Source organism: Piliocolobus tephrosceles, chromosome 7 (assembly GCF_002776525.5).
Source record: "Piliocolobus tephrosceles isolate RC106 chromosome 7, ASM277652v3, whole genome shotgun sequence".
NCBI classification, from domain to species: domain Eukaryota; kingdom Metazoa; phylum Chordata; class Mammalia; order Primates; family Cercopithecidae; genus Piliocolobus; species Piliocolobus tephrosceles.
Genome location: NC_045440.1, coordinates 95,920,581 through 95,947,640, shown reverse-complemented (window position 1 = coordinate 95,947,640; position 27,060 = coordinate 95,920,581). Strand labels below are relative to the sequence as shown.

General features: G+C 38.2%; 1 protein-coding gene across 2 annotated transcripts; it reads right to left on the bottom strand.

The window, feature by feature from the left end:
* Nucleotides 1-1,006: 1,006 nt before the first annotated feature.
* Nucleotides 1,007-26,521, bottom strand: PLEKHF2 (pleckstrin homology and FYVE domain containing 2). 2 transcript variants are annotated; one of them, XM_023222863.1, is made up of 3 exons: nt 26,218-26,504; nt 7,248-7,344; nt 1,007-3,652 (listed from the first exon to the last, which is right to left on the bottom strand). In XM_023222863.1, the coding sequence occupies exon 3, from the start codon at nt 3,636-3,638 to the stop codon at nt 2,889-2,891; it is 750 nt and encodes a 249-aa protein (XP_023078631.1). In that variant the 5' UTR covers nt 3,639-3,652; nt 7,248-7,344; nt 26,218-26,504; the 3' UTR covers nt 1,007-2,888. The 2 variants fall into 2 exon arrangements, with proteins under 2 accessions (XP_023078631.1, XP_023078630.1); XM_023222862.1 differs by lacking the exon at nt 7,248-7,344 and having other exon boundaries at nt 26,218-26,521.
* Nucleotides 26,522-27,060: the final 539 nt, after the last annotated feature.

The following is a 27,060-nucleotide window of genomic DNA, read 5'->3' as shown; positions in this document are numbered from 1 at the left end:
TTTCTCCTAACTGAAATTTTGTATCCTTTGGCCAGCATCTCCCACTCCCACACCCCCAATCAGCCCCTGGTAACCATCATTCTACTCCTGGTTCTATGAGCTCAACTTTTTTAGATTCCACATATAAGCAAGATCATGAAGTATTTGTCTTTCTGTGCCTGGCATATTTCACTTAACATAACGTCCATCAGTTCCATCCATGTTGTCATAAGTAACAGGATTTAATTTTTTATGGCTGAATAATATTCCACTGTGTACACAGACCACCTTTTCTTTATCCATTCATTTGCTGATAGACACTTACGTTGATTCCATATCTTGGCTACTGTGAATGCTGCTGCAATGAACATGGGAGTGCAGATTCTCTCTTCAACATACTCATTTCATTTTTTTCAGATATTAATACATATTTAGCAGTGGGATTGCTAGATGCTATAGGTAGTTCTATTTTCACCTTTTGAGGAACCTCTACTGTTTTCCGTAATGGCTGTGCTACTTCACATTCCCACCAACAGTGTGCAAGGGTCTCCTTTTCTGCATCTCCTTGCCAACACTTCTTTCATCTTTTTGATAACAGCCATTCAACAGGTGTCAGATATTATTATCTCATTGTGGCTTTAATTTGCATTTCCCTGATGATTAGTGATCTTGGACATTTCTTCACATACCTGTCAGCCACGTGTATGTTTCCTTCTGAGACATGTCAATTCAGGTCAAGTCATTCCTTCTAACAGTAATTAGACAGCAAAGCCAAATTATATTAAGGCACTTCCCTATAACATTAAGCCATATCTTCAGCGTTTGGAAGAATGTTTGTTTTCTGAGCCTTCATGCGGTAAATCCAAAAGGGAGTTTTGTTCACTGCTCTCACCTACTGCCTAGAACAATGCATGGCACACAGCCGAAACTCACAGCTGTTGAATTATTAGGCAAAATATGCATAATATATTTATTATCTTAGCAAAGGGGGGAAATCCTCAAGTCACAATATACAGAGAACAGAAAGTAAGTTGTAAAATATTTTTTATTGTAAAAACAAAGTCAATAAAGGTCGACAATGTAAATGTTATCTCAGAACATTTCCCCTTGGTTCCTGAATTTGCTAGATTCCTATGTACCAGCAAGTCTCCATTAGCATTTCTCAGGTTTCATGATCCTTTTCAGATATGTTGGTTGATTATATGCATATATTGCTTACAAACAAAAATCCACCTGATATTAAAACAAACCAAAAAAAATCATAAAAGCAAGCAAACGAACAAAAAACCCTAGTTTTGTTGTGCTTTTCTTTCACATTTCCTACAGGAAGATTTGTATATCTCAGATGCTTTCAAAATTTAATAGGTAAGTAAAATTAGTGCCTTAACCAAACACTAAGATACCAAAGAATCCTCCATCACAAGTTACTGAATCAAACTTCTCATGACATTTGCAGTATATTCAGATTTGAAGATTTTTTTTTAATTTAGAATTTAAAACAAACTTTAGACTGCTGATTTTCCATATTTCAAAGACTGTAGCTGTTTGCAGCATATAAATGGAGAGAGTAGTGCAAAACACATCAAGTTTTATATGATAAATATATACTTTCAACCTAATGGCTGCCTCAAAAGTAAAGAGTGAACAATTACTTCTCAAAATAAATCTAGATTGACTTTCAGTTCACAATTTAGAAATAGCAATTGCTACTCTATTTCCATAGATTGCAAACTGATTTCAGATACAGATTACACATACAATTGTTTTACAAAAATAGAAATATTGTTTGGGGTTTTACAAAACTTTATAAAATATAACACTATATTTGCAAATTCAAGATAGTTTCACACTGAAATAGATAATACTTCCACGATATGAAGTCTAGCCAGGCTTAAAGTGGTCTGCCTTGAGACCATCCTTACACATTATTTCTTCCAAATCTTCTAGCCTAGGTAAATCTGTGCTCTAACACAGGCTTTGTAAAAAAGAAATTGTTTATTTTCAAGGGTTTTATAAGATTTTCAATCCAGAAATAATGTTAAAGCAGATGAATTTATATCTAAAAATATGTCTTACTAAAGGTGGAAGCTAATGCAGTATGTAACTGATAAATTTCAAATCAAATTCCTAAGGACAACCTATTATTAATTTAAAATATATATTTGATCATTATAATTTGGGACCTATATAAAACAAATATATAATCACAACTATTTTATGGAAAAATATTTATTCATATAGAGTGAAAATACCTCCAAACTTAGTTATTTGTAGCTGTCGGATGAGAAGTATTTCCTAATTACACCCATTCATAAACACTCACTTTATCACTTCAAAGAGCACCAGTGTATTTTTTCAAAATCCAGAAAGTAAGAAGGTAGGGGGCTTATTTCATGTAACAGTGCTATTATGATAAGGCACCACTAGGTATATGAAAAAGCCAAACAAAGTATTTCCAAATCATGTGTTTTTGTTACTGGTGTTTTAACCATTAGACAGGATGGTTAGAAAAAAGCTACTAACATATTAATGAACCACATTATAACCCCTTTCCCACCATTCTGTGCTTTTAGTTTTACCTATAACAGAAATGAAAACAACAAAGTAATACATGATCTGTTAAACAAACATCTTTTCCCAACCTTCCAAGAAAATAACCTAAAAATAAACAAGAATAAGAAACAAAAAATGTATCTGATATATTTGCAAAAGTCTATCCCTGTAGAAGAGTGCGAGGAATGGGAGAAGGCAGGGGACCTACTTTCTATGGAATATATTGAGGCACATAGGTTACAAGTTTCTCAGGCAAATTCATGGCTAGAACAAAACAGAGAGCTCAGAATCTTACATTTCCCCCAAAGCTGATTTCTCAGATAGCCACACCTGATTAAATACTCCCAAATGTGTCCTTAGTCACTGCTGTCATCATCATCATCATCATCAGACATATCATTTAAAGGAGACTTCAATGACTGACTATAAGAGTCTGACCTAGCAGGCTGGCATGTAGCCATGTCCCCAGTAGAAAGCAGGTCATAGCAGAAGTCACAAATCCGCACAGGCTTAGAGGACTGGCTGGGAAGAAGAAATCTCTTTTCAGAGCAGGGCCCACAGACAACAAAACCACATTTGCGGCAATGGTGGCGACGATTCACAGGTGTGAATTTCGCTTTCTGACAACGCATACATACAGTTGCCTCAGAGTCAGGAACCCAGACAGCAGCATGTTCATTACTGGGTGTCTTCCCACTTTTGGAGAGTAAATCAGTAACACACTTATTAATGTGATTCATCCATTCTGATTTCTCCGTAGCAGTGGCAGCATAAACTGCAAAAGATTTAGTTGGTGTCTTGATTAGCCATCCATTCCTTAAGTCTCCCTCATCTTTGATGGAATCAATAGTGACATTTTCCAAGGGAATAATATGTTGTTTGTTATATTTTTTCTTCTGGATGACAATATTGCCATATACAAGAATATCATTAAATAAGAAAAACTGCCTTGCTTTGGGTTTTTTTCTGCACAGCTTAGTCAATACTCCTTCTCCAATAAGAACTCGTCCAGGTATAGTTAAAGGTTGACCAGCTGCTCCGAAACAGTTTTCCACTATGCTTATACGTCTAGTATTTGCTTCACTGTTTGCCAAGCGATCCACCATCTTTCACTAATAGCCTTTTTAAAAAAAAAAAGAAAAAGAAATTAGCACATATAAATTATAAATTCCTGTAAGTTAATTATATATAAATTTAAGCTAACAAATCATTGCTTCTACACAAAGGCAAAATGTTCTAAAATTCTTTCCCTCTAAGATAATCACTAAGCACACCAAAAGGGCTAACATGTCTCAGTTTTTAAATCATCAAAAACACTTATTTGTCATCTCCATGTAGCACCACACTAGTTAAGCAGGTATTTGTAAAAGTATAAACTTCCTACAGACATAATTGAATGAAAGATGATTGGATAATTAACATAACTTATCTCTGCAAAATAATGTTCAATGAAATGTAATCTCAATGGGATTCTGAACAATAGAGAACAAAATGTTACATAAACTAAGAAAAATGACTACTATTTTCCCAGTAAGCTATTACCACTGAGCTACAGCCTTAATTATCTCACCTGGATTACTAGAACTGTTTCCCAATATGTCTCCTGGCCTTCAGTCTTGCCCCCAAATCATCTTTTGGCAGTGATCTCTAAAATGCTAATTTGACCCTATCATTGCTCAAAATGATCCCTTAGCCTATTAAATACAGGGTGTTCAAGGCCTTTCATTACTTGGTTTTTACTTGTCACTGCAGCCTCACCATAAGTCACTCTTCACCTCAAATGTTACATTCTAAGAACACTCTGCTACTTGTCGTCCATTTCACTGCTGTTCCTTTTACTACTTACTACTGCAGCTAACTCAAACTCATCCTTCAAGACTTAGTTTAGGTTATCGTATCTCCTCCAGGAAGCCTTCTTTAAACTCCCATGCTAGACTAAAACCCTTCCTGTGAGCTATCCATATTCCATGTATATTCTAGCTTCACTTTTACCAAAGGACTGAAATCTGTTCCTCCATAGACCACTGCAGAACCTAAAAAGCAGAGATCATCTGATAGCTATGTTTGAAACTGATATGGTCTGACACAGCAAAGGTACTAAAAAATGTTAATAACATTTTAACAATGTGCAAAACACCATATTAATCTAAACATTTAATCTATAAGTCCAATATTAACTTCACTCAAGTCCCAGAGTTGTATCCTATTTCAAACCTACTAAACTCATACTACTATACTATAACCAAGTCATATTAAAGAACAACAAGCCTTGAGAAGAAGCACATTTAAAGTTTAAAGACTAACAGCATAGTACAAGTTCCAGTATTCAGCTCAAAAACTGACACTATAACCCTTCTTGGCCTCCATTATAAAGGACACTAGAATTCTGGTTATTCCTGAATTCTGTCTCCCCCCAAATCTAGGGTCTTTGTAAAGCCCTTTTGTCCTCCACAAAGGTAGGATGTGGCAGGCCTAAAAGTTGTTCCCAAGAATTAACAGGATAACCCATGGTTCCAAACTGGAAAGGTTTCTCTTTCTAATTAGGACTAATATGCCAGCCAATTAAAAGTCTACTATCCTATGCACAAGTATATCACAGAAAAGGAAATAAAAACAGCTAATAAACAAAAAGAGGCTCAATCTCTATCATAAAGAAATGATATTAAACATTAGTGTATTTTTCACTTAGATTAATAAAAATTTTTAAACTTACTAAGATGCAGTACTCATAAAGGTATAGGGAAATAGGTACCCTTGTACACTACACAGAATATGTGCATCCACCAATCTAATTAAAGAAGTTTCACTCACATGCATAAAGATATCTTTATATCTTTATATCCTATGTACAAGGATAATCAGTACAGCATTGTTTATAACAGGAAAACAACTGGAAAAGCTGCAAATATCCATCAAGAGAAATTGGTTGAAAAAGTTATGACATACCTTTAATCATATCTTTTGAGAATAAGATAGATCTAAAACTAGTGACAAGGAAAATGCTCAAGATCTTCAGGTGGGGAAAAGAGATGCATATCCTGATCTCATTGTTATTTCAAATAAATACCATATTTCATCATATCTAAGATGCTATAGATTTTAAGACATATTTATGTGCAACTGATAAAGAGAAAAATGTTGCCAATTAAACCACAGCATACCATTGATTATAAGACAGCCCAATTTCAAAGACATAAAATATAGTAAAAAATGTTTCTCTTTAGACTCAATGGAATACATATTTCAAAAGCATAATCATGGACATCTGTATATGTAAGCACACACAGAACATCAAGTTAGATAATATATACTATACTATCAACAATGGTAGCTTATCTCTGGAAAGTCTAATTATGGATCATTTTTTCATATTTTACATTATATTCAGGCATTCAACAAGTATTTGTCAGGCACTTAGGATCCAGGTGCAGGAAAAGTAAAAATAAACAACACAGGTGATCATACTTGAGTATGTGACAATAAATAAAAATTTTTTAAAATAATAAATTAAACAATACAGGCAAGGTCCCTGCTCTTCAGGGTTTACATTCTAGTTGGAGAGGGGGAAAGAGAAAACAAAATCGAGAATCTAGTACTAATCAATGCTATGATTTTTTTAAAGTGATTTTTAAAAGAAACTGAGAGTCACTATTCAGACTAGATGGTCAGGAAAGGCCTTTCTACAGTGGTGTCATTTCAGCTGTACTAGATGGGCAGACACAAGAAGGGGTAAGGATAGGGGAGAATATTCCAGACAAAAGGAGTAACTGCAAAGGCCCTAAAGCAGGAAAAGATGTTGGCACTTAAAAAAAAAAAAACTCACAGATCTATTTATCTCCACCTGAATCAACTACTGAGTCCACCCATTTCAACACATAGTTATTAATTAACTCATATACAACACAGATTTCCTATTATTGCTACTATGCAAATTAATACTATCATAAATTTGTAGAGTGCTTTTCATATTATTTTCTGATTTGAACTGTTTGAAATGCCTATAAAGTCACTAGAGAAGTTTTCATTGTCCCCTAAAGAAGCATCTAATAATATTAGCTGAACTGTGAGCTGATGAAGACATTAAGGCACAAAGATATTTAATAATGTAAAAGCAAAACTTAACCTGGGATGAACTCTACTCATAGGGAGTCCAACCACTGTGCTGAACACTTCGCACTTACTACTGTATTTCCCTCTTGCAGCAACCTTGTGATACATGCACTATTAGCTCCATTTTATGGATGAGTAAACAGACAAAGAGGGGTTAAATAACTTGCCCAAGGCTGTCACAGCAGACCAGGCCTCTGATTTCTCTGTGATGTTACAGTATATTATGGTACACTAATTGTTCCTTCGAACTCCACTGACTCTACAAGAACTCTAAGGAAGCTATTAACTAACCTCTGGACCTTCACTGCAAACCCTAAAAATACTGAAGATAAGGGAATATTATCTTGAACAAATCCCCTGAAAGGATGGATATGTCATGATTTACCCAGCTAGTCTCTTGATAATCTTTCATTGTCCAAATTTTTCAATATATTAAGTCTAAATCTTTGTTCATAAATCTTTCTCCCTGTTTAAGAATGATGCAACTTAAGCGAGGTTTGGGGCATTATGAATTAGTATATGGCTGCAGCAAAGCAAATAGCTTTAAAAGTTTGACAATGACCAACATAAAACACATTTTATATTGCAAGGTTACAAACACTCACATAATTATTTCAACAATGATCGATGCATTATTTTATCTTCATTTATTTTAATGATTCTGGCAGCCCACTTGATTGATTGATGAGTTGTCACCTATATCTGAAAAACAATAGGCATACACAAAACCTAAGGCCTTTGGCCTTAAGCAGCCTCTTCCATTATCCTCTTTCATTTTCTGTATGTGTCAGACATAAAAAAAGATAGTAAGCGCTGAACTAAAAAACCCAGGAATACACAAATGCTGCCCTGCACACACACACACACACACACACACACACACACACACACACACGAGAAAGAGCGAATGATGGTAGGGAAATAGGAACCAGCAAGGAAAGAAAGGAGTGGGGAGAGGTTATCAAAAGGGAAATCAAAGTGCCACTTTTATCTGGGTTACAGCTAGATACCCCAAATAATGTTCTTTGGTAAACTGGATTAGGGCACTACCATTTGGCTCAGGGCCTAAGCAAGGCCTCCCCCTTCCCCTAAAGCCCAAATCTAAATTTACTTCCAGCAAACTGAGGTGCCCCAAGCAGTAAGAATACTATACTTTTGTGAGAGGACTAGAATACAAGATTACGAGGCCTAGCCAAGGACTGAGTCCTTCCCATATCCTACTCGTTGAGGGGCACCAAAAGAGGAAGCAGAAGAGAGCTATAAACATGGTTCAATTTGAGTGATGTCTAGTTTTCTTGGGAAAGAGTATCAGTGAATATAGGAGAACTAAGAAGAAAGCTTTCCCATCCCCTCGCGGAAGTGGCTTCATAGAACAAATTCCAAGAAGTAAATAAAATTACTGGGTCAAAAGGCAGGAATAAAGAATCTTGCTACCTTTGACAAAATTTCCATTCTGGAAGTAACACCAATTTACCAAGCAGCACAATGACAGTATCTGTTCCATCTTGTCCTACATATGGTATTTTTCTTTAAAAATTTCAGCAAGCATGACAGATTTTTAAAAGCATCTTGCTTTATTCATTTGACTCACTTTTATTTAGTGTTTGTTCATCCAACAATTATTCACTGAGCACTCTCTAGATGCTGGGTATTACACTTTTCTTCTCAGAGCTTAGAGGCCAGGGAAGAGAAAGCCAATAAATAAATAGGTAATTCCAAAAGATGAAGTATAATGAAGGAAATAAGCCGGCTGTCAAGATACAGGGGGAAACTCATTTAGATTGAGTAGTACAAAAAGGCCTCACTGAGGTAGTATTACAAACTGAGTCTTAAGGGATGAGGAGTCAGCCATGCAAAGGAAATACTATAAACAAAGGTCCTAAGACAGGAAGGAAAAGTACTTTTAATTGAATGTTTTATTCCGTAGCTACCTAATGAGGTCAATGATTTTCTAATGTGTTTATTAATCAATCGCATTTTAAAACTATATATTTAGAGGTTATTAATCTGAGTGTGTTACACATAAAAGTTATTAATCCTTTGTTTGTTTTCCTAATATATTAATCTATAGTTTTATGGTGTTTGACACGAAGTCAGTTGTATTTCTTAAGCGTTAAACTTACAGATCTTTTCTTGGTGATTTTTCTTCCATCACTCCTAAGCTTCCCTATCCAGATATCAGATGCACCTATTTATTATCTATGCTTTACGACACAAACTCTACATTTAATCATTTTATCCACCTAAAATGTATTCTGGCATAGGTAAAAATACTTTTTTGCTTTTCCAATATTTGCATTCTAAAAGAGCTAACTAATTGTTCCAGAAACACCAAGAACTGTGTGACCTCAGATATCCTTACTTGTAAATGGGAGTAATAGCAGATACATCAAGGAAAAGATTAACGAGATAACGTATATAAAACGTTCAGCAAGTAGTCAACGAGTGGTAGCTTGCATTAATGCTATTAGTAATCTAACCTACTGATTGATGTCACTCTCATATTAAATTTTTACCTATTCTAAAATCTGCTTCCAGACTATCTGCTTTAATCCATTAACCTGTTTCATAATTCCTATTTCAGTACCATATATCTGGTAGCTCTATTCTAGACCATTACTCAACTTTCTTTTTTTTTTTTTTTTTTGAGACGGAGTCTCGCTCTGTCGCCCAGGCTGGAGCGCAGTGGCCGCATCTCAGCTCACTGCAAGCTCCGCCTCCCGGGTTTACGCCATTCTCCTGCCTCAGCCTCCCGAGCAGCTACAGGCGCCCGCCACCTCGCCCGGCTAGTTTTTTGTATTTTTTAGTAGAGACGGGGTTTCACCGTGTTAGCCAGGATGGTCTTGATCTCCTGACCTCGTGATCCGCCCGTCTCGGCCTCCCAAAGTGCTGGGATTACAGGCTTGAGCCACCGCGGCCGGCCTACTCAACTTTCTTAAAAACATTTTAACTAATCTTGTTTATCTGTCCAGATAAAATCTACTTAGAATAGTGGTTCTCAACCTTAGCTTCACATTGGAATCACAAGGCAGATTTAACCTTTGGCATATCAGAAAAAGAATGTTCACTTCAATTGACTATCTGGGTCCAAAATACTTTTTATTTTTAATATTTTAAGCAATTTTATGACTAATTTACAAAAATAATAAAGTGGTAGTTTAGAAAAAAAAACTAAGAGAAAGCTTCATAAACACTTAAACATAAGAAAATTTTTAATTTCATCTTTCTCTGATTTTAAAGGTATATATATCCGAAATAGGAAACATCCTTTGAATGAAACTTTGAATGCATGAACGTGTATTATTTCCATTTTTTGTCCTTAGAAATATTGTTAATTGTTGAGTTTGAAAAAAACTCGTCTAGGAAATCATCATTTGAAGACTCACAGTCTAAGATTTCACTTATACAATTAAATTCACTATCATTATTAAGTGTTGTTTCTTTGCATTTATCTTCTGACTTGTATAATAGTTTTAAAATGTCCTTTGCTTTTTTTTTGCTATTAAAGACAGAAAATGAAAAAATGAAAAAATATGAATTCTCAAATATGTTAAATGAAAGTTTAGAACAAAAATGCTAAAAAGGATGATCTCAAAACTGTTTTTGTATCTTTTTGAGAAATGATACAGTAGTGATGCTATATTTCACCACTGCATCATCCTTCTTGGCAATTCTATCACTCTTCCATTTTCTTCTTTTTGACATAATTGGAGGAAATTAATGAATAATGATTAAATAATTCGCAAGAAAATGAAATAGCAAAATGCTTCAAGATATAGGAAAAGCAAAATCACTAAGATCCCATAATATATCTTAGATTTATGAATGCCCAAAGAAACCATATGGTAACTGCATGCTAGAATGAGTTTTATTTTGCTTTTTAAAATAAGTAAATTTTGTTTTTGTTCTTTGGAAGACTTTAAGAAATGAGTTATAGAATATGAATCAATATAATAATTAAAACTACTCAGAAAAGAAACCCAAAACCTAAAATTAAGAACAACGAATTCTGCTGATAAATATCAAGGGTTAAGAAACATCAATACCTAGATTCTTCCCCAGATAGTCTAATTTTACTGGTCTGGGGTATGCAGGGTAAGACCTGTGCACCAGAATATTTTTAAAGCTCCTCAGATCATTGTAACATGTAGCTAAGGTTTAGAACCATTTTTTAATTACGATAAATAAATAAAAGAATAAAATCCCACTGAAATGTTGATGAAACTTACGTTATTTCCATAAATTAATTTAGAATTAACATCTTTCCAGTTTTGAGCATTTAAGGGTGATAGTATCTCTTCCCAAGGCTTCAAATCTTTTATGGCATAGTAATTTTGTATGTTTCTTCTGTAAGATAGTTACACTTCTTAAATAGGCTCCCAGATTTTATGTACTTTTTGTTGCCACTTTGAATCTAAGCTCTTTTTCACAGCATGTTTTCTAATTAGTTAAAACTGTTAATAGGAAAACTATTGATACTTGTTTCTTTTCACATTCAGATACTTCATAGAATTCTATTAATTTCAACAGTTTTCAACTTGACTTTTTTTTTCTTTTTCTTTTTTTCACATTGTCTTCTTTTCCAGCAGTGCCTGGCAGTGTTAATTCACAGTTAAAATGTAAAAATTAGAGCAGAAGCATATCTTTTATAAAGCCAGCTTTTATATACCAATTTTTAAAAATAATCAAAGGTTTCAAGTTATCTTCTTCACACTGCAGACAAGAACTGCATTTACATTGTCTAAACTCCATCCTAGTCTTTTGGTAACATCCTGCTTTTAAAGTAGCATGTTCTTCAGTGGGGTGTCTACTACCTGTTAAAAATGTAATTAGAACGTTAAAGCAGTTTTTTCCAATTCTGTGAAGAAACTCATTGGTAGCTTGATGGGGATGGCATTGAATCTATAAATAACCTTGGGCAGTATGGCCATTTTCACTATATTGATTCTTCCTATCCATGAGCATGGTATGAAAAAATGCTCATCATCACTCGCCATCAGAGAAATGCAAATCAAAACCACAATGAGATACCATCTCACACCAGTTAGAATGGGAATCATTAAAAAATCAGGAAACAACAGGTGTTGGAGAGGATGTGGAGAAATAGGAACACTGTTACACTGTTGGTGGGATTGTAAACTAGTTCAACCATTATGGAAAACAGTATGGCGATTCCTCAAGGATCTAGAACTACATGTACCATATGACCCAGCCATCCCACTACTGGGTATATACCCAAAGGATTATAAATTATTCTACTACAAAGACACATGCACACGTATGTTTATTGCGGCACTATTCACAATAGCAAAGACTTGGAATCAACCCAAATGTCCATCAGTGACAGACTGGATTAAGAAAATGTGGCACATATACACCATGGAATACTATGCAGCCATAAAAAAGGATGAGTTTGCATCCTTTGTAGGGACATGGATGCAGCTGGAAACCATCATTCTTAGCAAACTATCACAAGAAGAGAAAACCAAACACCGTATGTTCTCACTCATAGGTGGGAACTGAACAATGAGTTCACTTGGACTCGGGAAGGGGAACATCACACACTGGGGCCTATCATGGGGAGGGGGGAGGGGGGAGGGATTGCACTGGGGAGTTATACCTGATATAAATGATGAATTGATGGGTGCTGACGAGTTGATGGGTGCAGCACACCAACATGGCACAGGTATACATATGTAACAAACCTGCACGTTATGCACATGTACCCTAGAACTTAAAGTATAATAAAAATAAAAAATAAAAAAAGTCACTTAAAAAATAAAAATAAATAAATAAATAAATAAATAAATAAATAAAAATGAATCATAAAAAAATGTAATTAGAAGAGGAAAAACTCTTTAAAAAAAAAGACACAGAATCCTACTTACAATTGAGAAGAGAGACCAAATGTCATAGACTACTATGTCCTAGTTCTCTCTACTGGAAAATCAATACTTATCTCATCCTTACAGGTGAGTTTAAAATGAAAACAAATCTAATTTTATTTCTTACATATACCTATGATACCTGTTATCAGTGAGCTTCAGTATTCAACCGTGCATTATAGTGGAAAACCAATGAACTATGAACTAAAGGACCTGGATTATAATCTTGGTTCAGATACTAAATAAGTGATTTCATACGAATTACTTACCTTTTTTTTTTTTTTTTAAAGGAAGAAAACATAATTTTTAAAGCCCTTTCAGTCTTTAAAATAGTGAGTCTTTGATAGTAAATGGGCCATATTTTCTGGTTTACTGTAGACTTAGTTGTCTATGAGTAAATTTTTAATCAAATTTATGACTCTTTTAATCTCAATCAAGATTTTAAAATTCGTGTTACTGATGGACTGAAACTTTACAGAAAATGTAAAAGGAAAGGAAGAAGCTAACGAGCAACTGGAGAACAGAGGTAAAAACAAACAGCAATAAACTATCAGAGGTACATCCTCCTGACCAAATGTATAATATCAAAGCAAACTATTCCTTTCTTAATACATCTAAGTCAAATGAACAAATATGCTGAGTACCTACCATCTGCAAGGGACAAGACAGTTCTTACTTTCAAAAGTTCTACAGTTTTATAATCAGGGAATTCTTGGTAAGAGTCTCAATAAACCATTAAGATGATAAAGCAAAAAAAGAAATACTTGAAAATTTAGCAAATTGCATTTGGAATTTTAGTAAACTCTACTTATTCCATCAAAAAGAGAGGTCAAGATTTTTTCTGTCCCTTTCCACCAGGATTTCTGCCACTGTGGCCAACCAACTACACAATATGTGTTGTAGAAATTACTAGTGATAAAAGAAAGAGGTTCATTTCTTTGGTAAGACAAAACTTTCATATGTTAATTTTAAATTTATTAAAACTGGATTAAGAAAAATGGAAACTTCAAAATTCTGAATCACATTTAGACAGAGGTCATTTTTTTTTTCTTTAAATCTCTCATAGGCACCAAATATGCCTATTACTGAAAAGTAGACTTATTCTACAATCTCAGCCAAGAAAGAAAAAAAGGAAGTAACATTTACTCGGCACCTACACATGTGCACAATAGCACATCCACATTATACTCTTTCATTTAATAATCTCGATTTTGTTGCGATCATTAATTTTACAAAAAAACTGAGTCATGAACTAATTAGCTAAGCAATTATCAAACGGCCTCACAGTTTTGTTTTTTGTTTTTTTCCCTGGGTTTTTTGTTTTTTGCTTTTTCTTGAGACAGAGTTTCACTCCTGTCACCCAGGCCGGAGTGCAATGGCAAAATCTCGGCTCACTGCAACCTCTGCCTCCCGAGTTCAAGCAATTCTCCTGCCTTAGCCTCCCGAGTAGCTGGGATTACAGGCGGCCACCACCATACCCTAATGATTTTTGTATTTTTAGTAGAGACGAGGTTTCACCATGATGGCCAGGCTGGTCTTGAACTCCTGACCTCAGGTGATCCATCCGCCTCGCCTCCCACAGTGCTGGGATTACAGGCTGATTGGTGCATAGTTTGAGTTTGATGCTCACCCTGACCATAAAATGGAGTAGACAGCTAAGCTGGATGTAGCTAGAATGAATAAAAGGCCTAGGCTGAAATTAATTAGGGGGTTGGGAATAGGATGGGGGGTTCATAGGAGAAGGGCAATAGAAAAGGCTAAGGTCGGGGCAGAGGATAATGGTGAATGTTGAGGTTTCTCAGGGTTCTTTAGTGAAGAGTTTTACTGTGTTGGCGAAGGGTTGTAATAGCCCACAGGGGCCTACAATGTTAGGTCCTTTGCGTAGTTGTATGTAGCCTAGTATTTTTCGTTCAATAAGTGTGAGGAATGCTATGGCGGCTAGTAGGGGTGCAATAAGAAGTAGAAGGTTTGTTACAGGCATGGTGTTAAGAAGAGGAGTTGAGGCCGGGCGCGGTGGCTCAAGCCTGTAATCCCAGCACTTTGGGAGGCCGAGACGGGCGGATCACGAGGTCAGGAGATCGAGACCATCCTGGCTAACACGGCGAAACCCCGTCTCTACTAAAAATACAAAAAATTAGCCGGGCGAGGTGGCGGGCGCCTGTGGTCCCAGCTACTTCAGGAGGCTGAGGCGGGAGAATGGCGTGAACCCGCGAGGCGGAGGTTGCAGTGAGCTGAGATCCGGCCACTGCACTCCAGCCTGGCAGACAGAGCAAGACTCCGTCTCAAAAAAAAAAAAAAAGAAGAGGAGTTGAACCTCTGATTATAAAGTTTTAAGTTTTATGCAATTATCAGGCTCTGCCATCTTAACAAACCCTGTTCTTGGGTTGGGTGTGTGGTATTCTATTAGATTAAGATTATATCATCTATGGAGAGAGGGCGCTTTGTGAAGTGGGCCCTATTTCTCTTATCCTTTCATACAGGGAGAAATATAGAATAGACAGAAACCGACCTGGATTGCTCCGATCTGAACTCAGATCATATGGGACTTCAATTGTTGAACAAATGGAATCTTTGATACCTGCTGCGCCATTAGGATGTCTTGATCCAACATCATAAACCCTATTGTCAATATGGACTCTAGAATAGGATTGAGCTATTATACCTAGGGTAACTTGTTTCATTGGTCAAGTTATTGGGTCAATTGTGCATACTGATTCGCTTTGGCTGGTGTGGCCTTAGCATAGGTTGTTCGGAGGCTGGGTTATGCTCCAAGGTGACCCCAACCGAAATTTTTAATGCAGGTGCAGTAATTTAAAATCTGTAGATTTGTGTAGTTTTGATTGCATTAGTAAATTAAAGCTCCATAGGATCTTCTCGTCTTATTGTTTTATGTCCGCCTCTTCACAGGCAGGTCAATTTCACTGGTTAAAAGTAAGAGACAGTTGAACCCTTGTGGTGCCATGCACACAAGTCCCTATTTAAGGAACAAGTGATTATGCTACCTTTGCACAGTCAGGGTACCGCAGCCGTTAAACAAGTGTCACTGGGTAGGCAGTGCCTCTAATACTGGTAATGCTAGAGGTGATGTTTTTGGTAAATAGGCGGGGTGTTAAGTTTGCCGAGTTCCTTTTACTTTTTTTAAACTTTCCTTAAGAGCATGCAGGTGTTGGGTTAACAGTATGAGTAGTATTGGGTTTGTTTTTTGTTTGTTAATATTAGGCTGGGCCACCGTGCCCAGCCCTTTTTTTTTTTAATGCATATTCTTTCCATTATACCTTCACCTTCAGAAATAAATACGGCAGAAGTATTTTTTGCATATGGACCTATATTATGTATTTGGAATAGCCACTGACAAAATAAGAGTAAAAGAAATTATGTATCTATGGTAATAACCATAAGATACACTCAAAATGATTCTTCAAATACCAAAAAGAAGTAAAAGGCAAAGCTGTAACTAATTTAGGGTACTAGTAAAGGCAGTTTCATATAGGTAAGATTTGATAGCGATATAGTATGTAAGAACAACTAAGTCATAGTTGAAGATTTTAGAAAATGAGTTTGGAAAATCAGAACAGTCACACTGGAGGTTTAAAAACATCTTTAGAGAGGTAGGAGAGAGGGAACAAATATGGATTTCAAGCTCTAAACAAGCCCTTTAAATTTTACTATTTAAATCAGGGGTGTCCCATCTTTTGGCTTCCCTGGGCCACGCTGGAAGAACTGTCTTGGGCCACACATAAAATACACTAACACTAATGATAGCTAATGAGCTAAAGAAAATAAGAAAAGAAAAAAATGATGGCCATGCGCGGTGGCTCAAGCCTGTAATCCCAGCATTTTGGGAGGCCAAGATGGGCGGATCACGAGGTCAGGAGATCAAGACCACCCTGGCTAACACGGTGAAACCCCGTCTCTACTAAAAACTACAAAAAACTAGCCGGGCGAGGTGGCGGCGCCTGTAGTCCCAGCTACTCGGGAGGCTGAGGCAGGAGAATGGCGTGAACCCGGGAGGTGGAGCTTGCAGTGAGCTGAGATCCGGCCACAGCACTCCAGCTTGGGTGACAGAGCGAGACTCCGTCTCAAAAAAAAAGAAAAGAAAAAAACGAAAAAGACAAAAAAAAAATCACACACACACAAAATCTCAAAATGTTTTCTGAAAGTTTACGAATTTATATTGGGCACATTCCAAGCTGTCCTGGGCTACATTGCACCCCGTGGGCTGCAGATTGGACAAGTTTGATTTAAATCATCCTACACAAGGCAAGATTAATATTCTCTAACTATTGCTATAATCAAGTAAGTCTATTCAGAAACCAGATTCCTTGGGCAACAGAATCAAACCTAAAATCCTTAACCTGGTATTCAAGGCCCTTCACAGTCAAGTCCTAACCTGTTGCAATCTATCCTTCCAGTTTTACCTCTTTCTCTACATTCTCTTTGTTATAGTCAAATCAGACTACTAGCTATTACCAGAATATGCTCTGGGCTTCCTTCCCTACCTCTAAGCTCGGCATGTCCTCCCTCCTTTGTTCTTCTCTATTTACTGAAATCTCACCAATTCTTCAAGACATTCAGTTCAATCGCCTCACAGCCAAATATTGTGGCTGGGTATATCCTGTGGCCAGGTATATCCTCATACCATTTTATTTGTACCACTTTATAGCACTTATAGTCTATTTGTTTCATAAAAATGTGTGTACTTGCTCATTCCCAACAGATGTGTAGGTTCCTTAAAAAAAAGATTATTTCCTCCAACTTTGTACTTGCAACAGCACCTAAAAAAATGCTTGTATAAATGGTATCAATGTGCACTGAACTGAATATGATCAGCAGTTAGAAGTGGCAGCAGCTCTTAATCTTGAGTGTGATGAAAATCAAAGACTTCATTTTTAACATCTACATTAATTTTCACAGAAAACAGGAACCACACCCTACCCATCAACTGCTTCACTAGACCCACAGATTTTAAATTTACAAGCAAATGTTGTAGCCCACTTCAGTACAGTATATAATTAAAAATTCTAAGTATTGAGCAAGGCATATCCTGTTTTTTAAAAAATTTCAGTCTCATAATATATAAAAATTATTTCTTCTTTCTCCAAAAAGCACAGCTGTTTAGTTAGTAAATAAAAAATGATGATTACATGCATATTTTCATCATCACAAAACTCAGATTCAAAAACTCACATCATTTCTAAAAGTATTTGTACAGGGGCAGCTGTACAGTGCTGACAGCTGTAAAGAAAGCATTGAATAATATCTAAAAAATAGCTTGGGCACAATGGCACAAGCCTGTAATCCAGCACTTTGGGAGGCCGTGGCAGGTAGTTCACTTGAGCCCAGGAGTTCAAGACCAGCCTGGCCAACATGGTGAAACCCCATTTCTACCAAAATTACATAAATCAGCCAGGTATGGTGGTGTGCACTTGTGGTCCCAGCTACTCGGGAGGCTGAGGTGGGAGGATAGCTTGAGCCTGGGGGACCAAGGCTGCAGTGAATCATGACTGCACCACTGCACTGCAGCCTGGACCACAGAGCGAGAACCTGTCTCAACAAAAAAAAAAAATTAATTAAATAATATCTGAAAAATAAACCTGGTAAAGCTCAACTAAAACACTACTGAGGAATTAGTTATCCTGTCACATCCCTGGCCAATTTTCTTTAGTATCATTCAAAACAGTTACAATCTGTTCACTACATTCAAGGTTTATATGTTTGGTGGAAAAAAGAACAAAGAAGACACTAGGAAATAAGATACATGCCACAAGGTTTAATACAAAACACAAGGAGGTAAGTATCATAATAAAAATATTAGCAAAGTAGTAAGGAAGCAGAAAAAGCAGAGTGAGGGCATGGCACAGAGAATACAGCATTTGAACGCTGAAAACAGGTGAAGAATGAGCGGAATTTAAGAAGGCAAAAAAATGGCTAAATAAAGGCACAAAGCTTTGCAAGTAAAAACTCACATAAAAAGTCACACTGGGTGGGGCGCAGTGGCTCACGCCTATAACCCCAGCACTTTAGGAGGCTGAGGCGGGTAGATCACTTGAGATCAGGAATTCAAGACCAGCCTGGCCAACAGTGAAACCCCATTTCTACCAAAAAAAAAATAATAATAATACAAAAATTAGTCAGGTGTGGTGGCATGCACCTGTAGTCCCAGCTACTTGAGAGGCTGAGGCAAGAGAATTGCTTGAAACCAGAAGGCAGAGGTTGCAGTGAGCCAAGATCACACCACTGCACTCCAGCATGAGCCACAGAGCAAGACTCCCTCTCAAAAAAAAAAAAAAAAGTCACACTGTACAGCTGCAGCAGAAGTTGTAGGGGAGTTATTTAGTGGGAAAAGAGGGGAAAAGTAAGACAAAATATTGTTAATATCTAAGACTTCCTTCTGAAACTTTTGGAAGGAGTGGCCTGATCTGATCTGGATTTTTCTAAGATAACTGTAGAAACAATGAAAGATAAATTGAGAAGGAAGAGACTGAAAACAGGAGCCAGTTGAAAAGTAACTGCAAAAATAGAGGGGAAAGTTGATGAAGAGTCTGAAGCTTACACAATAGGAAAAGAAAGGATGGGTCAGATTCAGAACTGCAAACTGGATATAGAAGAGTAAAGCTAAAATTAATCTCCAGGGTTTTAGTCTAAGTGATTAATTCAGAAAAGCAAATTGACTTTTAACAAATTCCAAGTAGCCAAACATTTATTATCACTTGCTCTGTGCAAAGCAGTATTAAAGGACAGAAGATACTCAAAACTGAAAACCTTTGTGGAAGAGAAAGACAGCTATATTCTCATGTTCATATAGACAACTATATATAATTCAGTTGTGTTTCTATAGGAAAGATGATCATGGGAGTATCTGACAAGGAAAAAACCGAAACAAGGAAGGGGTTTGGTATCCCTATAGTGTGCTATAAACTGAGGTATACGATTAACTTAAATCTGTGCAAAGTCTAACACAGCAGAGGAAAAACAAGCCAAAAAGTTTTTTTTTAACTTAAAAAAAAAAAAAAAACAAAAAAAGTGATGAAGGTCCCAGGGCCAAGGAGTTGAGGTGGGATGTAATTTTGACCAGGTAGAACATCTAGGAACATGTCTTGTAAGAACTAGAAATTCAAGCTGGGCCTTAAAGCAAAAGTAGTAGCTCAAAGTATCTGGGGTTTGGGTATGGATAATGGTACACAAGTCTATTCGCCCAGAGAGGAAATAATGGACCCTAGGTCAGAGGAGGCAGGGTCAGGAGAAAGCATAGTGATAAGAAGTCTGATAAAACAGGGATGAGACAAACTGCAAAAGAAAGCAAACATCAGATAAAGAGTTTACACTTTATTACACCGGCCATGGGAAGACAAAGGTTTTTAAATAGGAAAATATTAATCAGACACAGAAGCAGTACACAGGATGGACTGAAGAGAATATGGAGAAGAATGAAGACAAAGAAACCAGTCATATGAGGATTACAACAATCTCTAAATGAAAGGTAAGAAAAGGCTGAACCACAATAATTGGCAGATAACGGAGGCATAGCAGACAGGATTTAGGAAATAACTGAATACGTGGATGAAAAGGGACTGTAAGATGACTTCAAAGGCTTAAGGGTAAGCCACTGGGTAGATGCTAGCTTTGTTTCAGGAGAGAGAAGAAATCAGTCTGGGACATATGTATCTTGAAGTCCTCCAGGGCATCCACAAGACAAACACTTCTGCGGGACAGAGATGCCAGGATGGGCAGGGAGCTCCAGGACAGACAGATTTGGTAGTCACCCACCTAGAGATGCTGGCTGATGCTGGAAGAAAAACGAGGGCGGAGGACCAAACTTTGGGGAACCCCTACTTTAGAAAGGAGGAAAATTAAGAGAAAAAAGAATGGGACACAAAGGAGCACAAAGCACCTTTTCAACCTGCTCTCACATGTTTCACAGCTCTCAGAGACTAAATAACCTGCCAAAAGGTCACAATCAGCAGTGGGACACACGGAAAAAAAAAAAAAAAAACAAGGATTAATGGCAATGTATAACAATAAAATATCTGAAATTTTTACCCACAAAAATTTATCCTGGAGAAATAAACTGGAGGAAGAGGGTGGAGGGGGTGTGGCATATAAAACGTTTTCCCACTATTCACTCTAACAGTGAAAAACAAAACCTAAATTTCTAGCTGAGGAATAGTTAAATATATCACAAAAAGCTATCATAAAAGAAAAATTTTACTACCTAAACTTTTAAAACTTCATCATTGGGGGAAGAATATTAAAGTAATATGGCAAAGGGTCAACATTTACTGATTGACTGATGGGACAGGGTCTTGCTTTGTCACCCAGGCTGGAGTGCAGTGGCACAATCTCAATTCATTGCAACCTCTACCTCCCAGTCTCAAGTGATCCTCCCGCCTCAGCCTCCTGAGTAGTTGGGACTACAGGCGTGCCACCATGCCCAACTAATTTTTGTAAATTTTATAGAGACGGGGTTTTGCCATGTTGCCTAGGCTGGTCTCAAACTCCTGGACTCGAGCAATCTGATCTGCCCACCTTGGCCTCCCAAAGTGCTGGGATTACAGGTGTGAGCCACCACACCCAGCCAACGTTTTTAATATAAGGGCTCCTGTAAATCCACAAGAAAAAAGGAAAATATCCCAACAGAAAAATAAGAAATAAATATCAATTTAAAAAAATGAAAATGACCAGAAAATTTTAAAAATGACTCTCAATTCCAATCAAAGAAATAAAAATTAAAATGATATTCATATATTACTCACCTAAGATGTGGTAAAAATAGGCCTTCTTATCCTTGACAATACTGTATACACACTGGAACAACTTTTCTACATGCCATTTTGGCAATATAAATGCTTTAGAAAGTTTATACAACAGTTCTATTTCCAATAATATATACAAAAATTAAAAGTGTACAAAGTTGTTCACATGAAGTTCACTCTAGCTTTGTCTATAATATGGAAAAGCTGGAAACAACCTAAATATTTAACAATAGGAGACTAAATAAATTACGGCACATCCATTAATTTTTAGGCAGTTTTTTAGAAAACATTCAATGTGAAAAATTGTTAAATAAAGCATTTTATTAAATAAAAGTTTCTAAACAGCACATATAGTATAAGCCGATTTGTTATTTAAAAGTGGTTGATATGCACCAAAAAGTTAGTAGTGGTTATCTCTAAGTACTAGACTAATAATATTTTGATATGCCTAATTATCTTATAATGAACACATTCTCTCATAGACAAAAAAAAAGCCTTCTAGTTTGGGAAGAAAATACAAAGAAGAATGTGTAGAAAAATGTAAGTATAAAAAGCAAAATGTAGTTGTATGTACAATTAATAAAAATATGAGCAAAGAACATAAAAACCTTTTTCCTCAACTGTTGTTTAAATGAAACAAATATAAAGAATTAAAAATAGTTCCACTTCTGAAAATGGGGGGAAAAAAGATGAAGTTGGTGCAGAGAAGAAAATAGAAAATTCACATCATAAAATCTTAATCATTTTAGAAGGAAGCAAGGTCAAAGTCAAGTGTTTCCAGACTGGGGTTAGCAACCTGACTCGAGTGAAAAAGCAACAGAGAAAATAAGTCAACTTGGGGATAAGAAAAAGATTAGAAAGTGACTAGTATATAGCAGGTAGAAAACAAGTATGTAACAATCACCAAAAGTGTGACTTTGGGGGAGAGTGTGGGGCAGGGACAAAAGTAGAAAACTGACCGGTTATACCCAGCAAAGGTCAAGGAGAGGAGGGACTATGTGGTATAGTGAGTTCATGGTTAGAACATGAACTACAGAGTTCAAGGTTGAAAAGAAGGAAGACAACTAATGGCCTAGGAGGGACTGGAGGTGACAATAAGGACAAAAAGCTGCTTCACCAGTTATGACAGAAAAAGAGAAACAGACCCTTGCATCGCCATCTGGCCACAAGGTTTAAGACTTAAGGTAGAGTGGTTCTGAATGATGACAAGTAACATGGTCATAACGTGCAGGCTGCTGTTGCAGAGTAGCAGTGAGGGTCACTGGAATTAGTGTAGTTCCACACGTGGCCATTCTGGCCAGAAATGAATGTAACCCTTACTTAACCTCTATGCACTTCGCTTTCCTCAGTTCCAAGTATTTAATACATCCTTTCTAGCCTGACTGATAGGAATGTGGCTGGCAGCTAACTCCTCTGCATTTTATTCAACTACAAAATGAAGAGCATAAGAAAGGAGATGGGAAATTGAGTTAAATAAAAGGTTCTCCACCTGACTGAACACTAAAGTCAGGGGTGCTTTTAAAAAGAGGCAAAATTACCTATGTTCTGTCCCCAAATCCAGTAATTCTGATTTATTTGTCCTGGGGTGGGATCCAGGCAATATTATTTCTAAGGAGCTCCTCAGGAGATTTTAATGTGCAGCCAAGGCTGAAAACTGAACTAGGTATTCCTACAGGCTGCTTCCCTTTAAAAGTTTTTAAATTCTGTGATTCTACATAATTCACTGTCATTCTGCTCATTTGTTAAAATAATACCTACTATCGTATTCCAGGCCCTTCCACAAACATCGAATCTTGGGTGATCCTCACGATAACACTGAGGCAAATATTTCTGCGCCCACTTCACAAATGAGTCCAGTGAAGCTTACAGAAGTGAAGCGGCTTGTTCAAGAGTCACAAGCTAGCAAGGAGCTGAGCCAGGACAAGGTTTATTTGTTCCAGTCCATCCTACATGCAACTTGCTTTCTTTCAATTGCACTCACAGCAACCATCTGAATGCCTTTTATTCTCTTCCCAGGACCTCCCTAAATTGAGCACATTAGTTTGTGGTTTACAGTTTGACAGGGGAGAAAGTTATCTTGGGTGGGCGCAGGAAATAAACCCCGAATTCTACAGTCTAAATTACAGAATTACAAAACACCTTAACCTAGAGAGGTTTTCCAACTTAAAACAGCACTGTGAAAGTGTATCCATCAAGTATTTTTAATTCAGTTAAGTCAACCCATACATTGCTTTTAAATATAAGCAGGCAGCTCATGTACAAAGCTGGTTCATCAAACAACAGAAAAAAATTTTCATATACTTTCTATTAAGCAGGGCATTCTAAAACTTCTAAGACAATTCTGGCAAAACAATAATTGATAGAGCTAGATGGGATTTGTTCCAAGAGCTTAAATGTATAAATATGACCTTTAAAATTTTCAAGCATTAACAATATTTCCATCAAGTGCAAATACATTCAATCACACTTAAAATTATGATTATAATCCTTTTGATGATCATGGTTTCTCTCTCATACTTCAGTAATTATACTTTAATCCATTATCTACTTAGAAATTTCATAAATATTCAAGTTCTGTATTCCCAGGCCAAAATTCACTCAGTTACTAAGGTAAATTATCAACAAAACAACAAAACATATATATATGTGCGTGTGTGTGTGTGTGTGTGTATATGTGTGTATATATATATAAAATAAACCAATTTGTGGATTTAATGGAGTTGATGGCATGTACTGGGAAAAAGACTACAAAGAAGATTTAACTATGATGCTCATGGAATTTACAATTTCATAAGAAATTCATGAAGCATATTTACAAGGAACAAACATATGTGTACTCGTCCATTCAAACCTTTCCTGAGCATCTGCTATGTTCTTGGCATACAGGGAATGAAGAGGCAAATCAGCCCCGATGTGTTGCCTGCTGTCACGGAGATGTCATGACAGATCTATGCGATATTTACAGTAATACCATGGGAGAAATTAATTGATTTCTGGGGAGAGAAAGGGAGTGGAATGAGAGAACAGAGCAGAAAAGGTTTCAAAGAGTACAGGCTTAAGTATTTTTAAGGAAAAATTTCATCACAAGGATCACCTGTAAATCAGCTCGCTGGGAAATAAGTATACTGAAGAACTAAATTCAAGTCAGAGCAGTGATAAGAGCAAACGAGATGGACAGACTGCTCCAGAAAATTGAGTTATGTATCCTACAGAGTTATGCTATAGGAAAAATGAAAAGGTTTCAGAGTCATAACATCCCAGCTAAATACCAGCTTGGCTGCTACATTTGTGAAATTAGTTTATTTCATCTCTAAATAAAAAATAAATATTATAATGGCATTTACTTGACAATGAAGCAAAACTAAAAGAATTCTTAAGGACAACAGAAATTGGCAATAGAGCCTGAGCAACATGGCAAAATCCTGTCTCCACAAAATTCAAACAAAAATTAGCCAAGTGTGGTGATGCGCGCCTGTAGTCCTAACTACTCAGGAGGCCGAGGAGGATCAGGCTGCAGTAAGCCGAGATGACACCACTGCCTGGGAGACAGAGAGGGGAAAAGGAAAAGGAAAGAAGAAAAAAGGAAAAAGAAATTGACAATCAAATATGAGCAGAAGCTGTATTTTTAGATCTAAAAAGTAAAATTCTCCAAGAATTTGGGGTTTTAGGGCTTACTGTATTTAAGAGGCTTTTCAGTTCATTTAACAGAATTTTAAAGCAAGATGTCTTCATTTAAAAATCATTTAGATTCATTTACTGAGACTGAATCTTTTCTTTTGATGCTTAGTCACTACACTACTTTTATTTAGAGGCCGATTACGTGTGCTTTCCAAATAAATAGCTTAATACCATTCACCCCCCGTGTGGTCGGGACCCAAAGAGATTATAATGAAGCCTTCGTTAATACTGAATTAACGTGAAGACCCCACGAGCTACCAGAGTATTAAAAAAAGGTAAATGCTCAAAACACGGTAGGCATTCACCCTTAAAAAACTAAAGGGAGGGGAAAAAAACTTCAAACTGTCAGGATCACTTCTCCTTATTCTTAAAAGAACACTTGCCTTTAAGAGTCTCAAAGTTAGTGTCTAAATTTTTCTTTAATGAGTCTCTTCAGCAACGTACTACACAACACGACAAAGAAGGCATTCATCAACAACGTGTCTTGTGAGTCTATGAATTACCGAGGAGGGCTTAGGTGTCTGTAACCTTCATACCCACTTCCACCGCACACTCAAGTTATTGCTGGAATGTACGGAGAGCACACAAGGCTATTCAAGCAACACCAGCAGCGCGCTCTCGGCCTTCAATCACGTTTTTAAAAAGAAAAATAAATTCGGCAAAGGATCATAAAACTTTAAAAGGCTCCAAAGAAATAAATCATCGCTTCTATCACAGCAAGTTCTGCGGGGCCATTTTTTTCTCCCAACTGACATACAAATATGTAGTTCAGGTCACAACGTCCCCGACACGCAGACCCTGCAAACTTTTCGGCCAGAAATTTGTTGCGACCCTGAGACGCCCCTGGCCGCGTCCGGGACCCCAGTCCTCAGGCGCCAAAACTTCTCGCCCGACCTCGGGGCTCCTTCCCGCGTCCGCCGGCCCCCGCCCCGCAGACCTGTGGACCGGACCCTCCCCGGCGGCCCCCGTTCCCCCGCGGCGGCAGCGGCGGCGTCCTGCGGGCGCGCGGGGCTTGCTACCGGGCTGGCGGGACGGCGGCGGCGACTGGCCCGCGGGCCGGCTCCGGCGCGAGGGGAGCGGCTGGGAGCGCCCCGTTTCTCACAGACCCCAACATGGCGTCGGCCGCCACCGCCCGCGACGACGACACCTCCCGGCGCCGCGACGGCTCCAGGACCGCGGGAGGAAGCGCCCGGAAAGTTTCACGTCTCCTCTCCCGGCCCACCAGGAGCCGGCGGACCACCCACTCGGGCTTCACCTACCCCGACGGCCGCAGGCGTCGGCCGCAGCGAAGGCGAAGGTCCGATCCTCCTGGTCGCCGACGCAGGGCGCGGACTCTGCCCGTTCCCCGCCCGGGCCTTCCAGGGTGTGTGCGGTCCGCAGCCCCACTCAGCCGGCGCGATCCAGACGCGGTGGGCGGGCGGGACGCCAGCGCAGCCGCTCGCAGGTGACTCCCCCGCCCCTCCAGTGGAACCCGACAACGGCCGCCTGGGCTGGCCTCGCCTCTCCCCTGCGCGCGCACGGGCGCGCCCCCGCCCACATTCCGGGCGCGAGCGCGCGGTCACGAGCACACCCACACCGCTCGCTCCCCGCCCTTTCTTGCCAGTTCCCTCGCCCCGCCCCTCGCGCCCCTCGCGACGCGCTCTAGGGGCGGGGCCTTTGGCGTAGGCCACACCCACCCAGGCCTGCCGCGGGCGGAGCTTGTGCGTGTGCGATATCTGGACGCGCTCCCGCGACGCGTTGAGGTGCACGTGGGGCGTCTTACCTGACTTTCCTGACTCCGACCAGCCCTTAGAAAGTATTGCTCAACTGTCTACCAAGTTCTTAGGGAGACTGGAAGAATAGAAGGAAGACACCTCCCCACCCACAGCAGGCCTCCCCAGGGAACTGAAGAACGAGAAAGGCAGGCTTTGGATTTAGATGCCCAAAGGCGTCGGTACTGGCATTTGCTGCTCCCATTTAGCACAGCAGTCCTTCCCGTCACACTTTCCCTTTGCTTTACGTAAAATCCCTCCTCTTGAAACCTAGGAAACTGCGGCGACACACACATACCCCACGTGCTCCACCCAGCCCTTTCTTTTAAATTCATACTTTAGAATTCTGGT

Bases quoted from the DNA above. Each gene is read 5' to 3' on its own strand.
- PLEKHF2 (XM_023222862.1), bottom strand. From the start codon at position 3,638: ATGGTGGATCGCTTGGCAAACAGTGAAGCAAATACTAGACGTATAAGC.